The following is a 3,046-nucleotide window of genomic DNA, read 5'->3' as shown; positions in this document are numbered from 1 at the left end:
ACAACGGCTTCTGAACTGAACGCCCTCACAAAGGACCTCGCTGGGGGGTCTTTGTTCAGTCGGTCTGGCCAAGGACACAGCCCAACTTTTCTTCCTTTTTGGGTTAATTTTAAATCACTTCCTGTCTGGACTACTGTAATTTCCTCTTGCGACCTCCTGCGCTCCTGCCCTGTCAGCAGCAGGAAGTTCGGGACACAGTGGTCGCGCTGCTCGCATGGCAGGAAGCCAAACCCTGTCACCTCACTGCCTTGGGCCGAATCGGTTTCAAAGCCACCCTTAGGGACAGAGATGTTTCACGGGATCTTGAGCAAATTCAACTATTCTCACAGTAAACGCTACCCAGGGCCCAGGGTCGCAGTTCACACATCTGTGACGTGACCTTCAGGACTCATCTGTTCCTGTTAGAGATCACTGTTCACAGCATCAGTCACTACTACGAAATACGAACAAAGGACGAAACTACAAAGGCTGTGATTCCTTATCCAAATACATCCCATCTCGCTCCGGATTCCACACCAAGTTCTCCTCTGCTGACAATCGACTGCTATTTCACCACCTTTTCACACTGCTGCGACTGTGCTAAAAGAGAAGCAGCCAGGGGTGGCACCTCCTACCTGGACACACTCCTCCAGGTCCATTTTTTCAAGCTCGTGGCAGTTCTAGGAACAAACAGACCGAACACACAAACTAAGTGCAAAGTTCAGGCAGCAAACATAAACTCAGCTAGACATGGTTTGAGTTAGAGCAGAACTAATTCTGTGAAGTGATTTTACTTAAGGGATCAAAAGCGTGACAAAACCCGACGTTCAAGAGAGAGCTGCTGTTTGTTCACCTCTACCGTGACAAGAAAGCGCAGGTCCTTGACGGAGGAGGAGAGGAGCACTTACCCGAGCCAGCGTGGTGAAGCCCACGTCTGTCAGCTGAGAACACCTCGCCACTTCTAATATTCTGCACAGAAAGAATTCATAATAACCGCGGTGGAGTCATTTTGCTTTTCAGAGCGTTTCATTAAAAGCTTCCAGCAACCCAGAAAAGTCTGACCCGGTTTAGGCTGCGCTCCCCGAGAGGAGGCTTTGCGCAGAGCATCCACCCGTCGGAGGAGCAGAGCAGAGGTCTCGGCGAAAGGAAAGGAGAGCGAGCTGCGAGGTCAGCCAGTCCGCCCCGCTGCGAGGCGAGGAGGGCTCATCCGACAAACGCGGGGCTAAGGTGCCCTCAGAACCCCCTGTGCTGGACACCGAGTGATCTCCGGTTCCCACCCCAGCCACAGATCTCATCTCATCTCATCACAAAAAATAGACGACGACTGGCAGAGGAGCCTGAGAGTGTTTAACACCACAAGAGAAGAGTTTGAGTCGGCTGGGAGGCAAACAGCTCTGTGATGACACACAAGCTTCTGGCCGAGTTGCTGCAGCTCTCCAGAGGATCCCCCCATATCGACCTCGCCAGAAAAGGAGCCAGCCTCCCTGCAGGGCAGCACCCGTTTTACCTGCGGAGCTTAACGCTGTACAGCTGCAGCTGAACAGAAACACCGAAACCACGTGGAACCAAAGCGGTGTTTTACCTTCCCCTGTCAGACCCGGTTTCCAAACTCCGGTATGCTGCACTTGGTACCGGTAACCCATTAAATGGGGCAGCACTGGGAGCGGTTGTGTTTCGTTTTCCCCTGGAAGGCTCTATTTTACACCATTTAACACAAGCCACTCGGCTGTGACAGATGTCAGAGAGTAAAACTGTCTCTTCTTTCTGCCCCTGGCTGTTTTCTGAATTACAGCAAAGTCTTCCTGAAAAAAATCTGTCCTAATAAAAAGTCTTAAAAAATCAATTAAAAAAGCGCACGCCCTGGCAGAGCTGTCGCTGGCAGCTCACTCCGTCAAGCAGAGAGTTTGCACAAATGCCATCTTTAACAAAAAACCCGCTAACATCCCATGTCAAGAGGACACAGAGTCATTTCAATGTGGTTTTGGTACCCAGACAAAGGTAACTTGACCCTCCAGTGGTTTCTGTAGGAGAACAGTGGTGCAGGAGCTGCTGCTCGGGGGAGCAGAGGGCAGTGGTCACCAGTACCACACCGAGCTCTCTTACCAGTTCTGTGCTCGCACCAGTTTAGAAACCAGAAGTTTGGGTACAGCTACGATCACCCCACAGCACACACTGTGTGATCAAACGAGCCCTTTCAGAAAGGTTTTGGATGGCTCAGACACGACTTGACCGCGTCCCTGGGATCCCCTGTTCAACACCCGGCGGGTCACTGGAGCGTGGGGAACTCACCTGAGCCGTGGGCAGTTCTGTCCCAGGGCGTTCAGGATGGCATCTGTAATGTTAGAGCAGCCTGAGGCACACAAGGATTGTAACTTGTGGCATCCTCTGCATATTGTAATGAGACCATCATCTGTTATTTGCTACAAGAAAAACAATAACATCATCACAAGCCATAACGACGCAGGTGGGGGTGCAAGGCACCGCGTACCTCCCTGCTCAGACCTCCAGCCAGGCACTTCACTGGGGCCCAGTCACGCGTCTTTCAACCCCAAAACGCATTCAGCTGTTTCACTGGAGCAGCTGAAACAGGACAAGCCCCACGGAAGCAACTTGTGAACATTCGGCAAGTGATTCCACATGCAGGGAACTGGTCCTGAGCCGGCGACGTGAGCGGTGGGCGAAGGCACGGGAGCAGCTGGCCTAGGCGCGCTCTCCTGCCTTCCCTGGCAGCCCTCGCTCGTAAAGACCTTGGCTGAACCTCAAGACAAGGGAGCACCCAACACAGACAGGCAGCAGGTTGTTGTCATCAACAGCCCTTTAAAAACACACTTCTGTGGTTTGGGACCAGACCCTGAAGGGCAGGAGCCAGGCTTACAGCCCAGACCACGCTGAGCACCCCCGTGGCTCCAGCGACCCTGGACAGAGGGTCTGTCCAGCCCCGTGGCTCTGCTCTGGGCTGGCGACAGCGCACAAACCTGCTCCATTTGCCTCCCCACCATCAGCAAGAGCACAGGGGGCTGGGAGCAGTGGGGCTGGGGCAAGGAGCCACGCGGGATCGAGAGCAGCG

General features: G+C 53.5%; 1 protein-coding gene across 1 annotated transcript in view; it reads right to left on the bottom strand.

Moving 5' to 3' along the window:
* The window catches only part of LOC104489936 (F-box/LRR-repeat protein 20), a 20,332-nt gene that overhangs the window by 2,641 nt on the left and 14,645 nt on the right, over window positions 1–3,046 (bottom strand). Inside the window, exons 9-11 of the mRNA XM_010132156.1 lie at window positions 2,269–2,399; window positions 888–948; window positions 615–659 (exon numbers count right to left, since the gene is read on the bottom strand). Of these exons, the coding sequence (XP_010130458.1) occupies window positions 615–659; window positions 888–948; window positions 2,269–2,399 (237 nt within the window). The remainder of the gene's footprint in view (window positions 1–614; window positions 660–887; window positions 949–2,268; window positions 2,400–3,046) is intronic.

This window comes from Buceros rhinoceros, unplaced genomic scaffold (genome assembly GCF_000710305.1).
Source record: "Buceros rhinoceros silvestris isolate BGI_N320 unplaced genomic scaffold, ASM71030v1 scaffold26382, whole genome shotgun sequence".
NCBI lineage: Eukaryota > Metazoa > Chordata > Aves > Bucerotiformes > Bucerotidae > Buceros > Buceros rhinoceros.
This window is presented reverse-complemented; position numbering and strand designations above follow the sequence as displayed.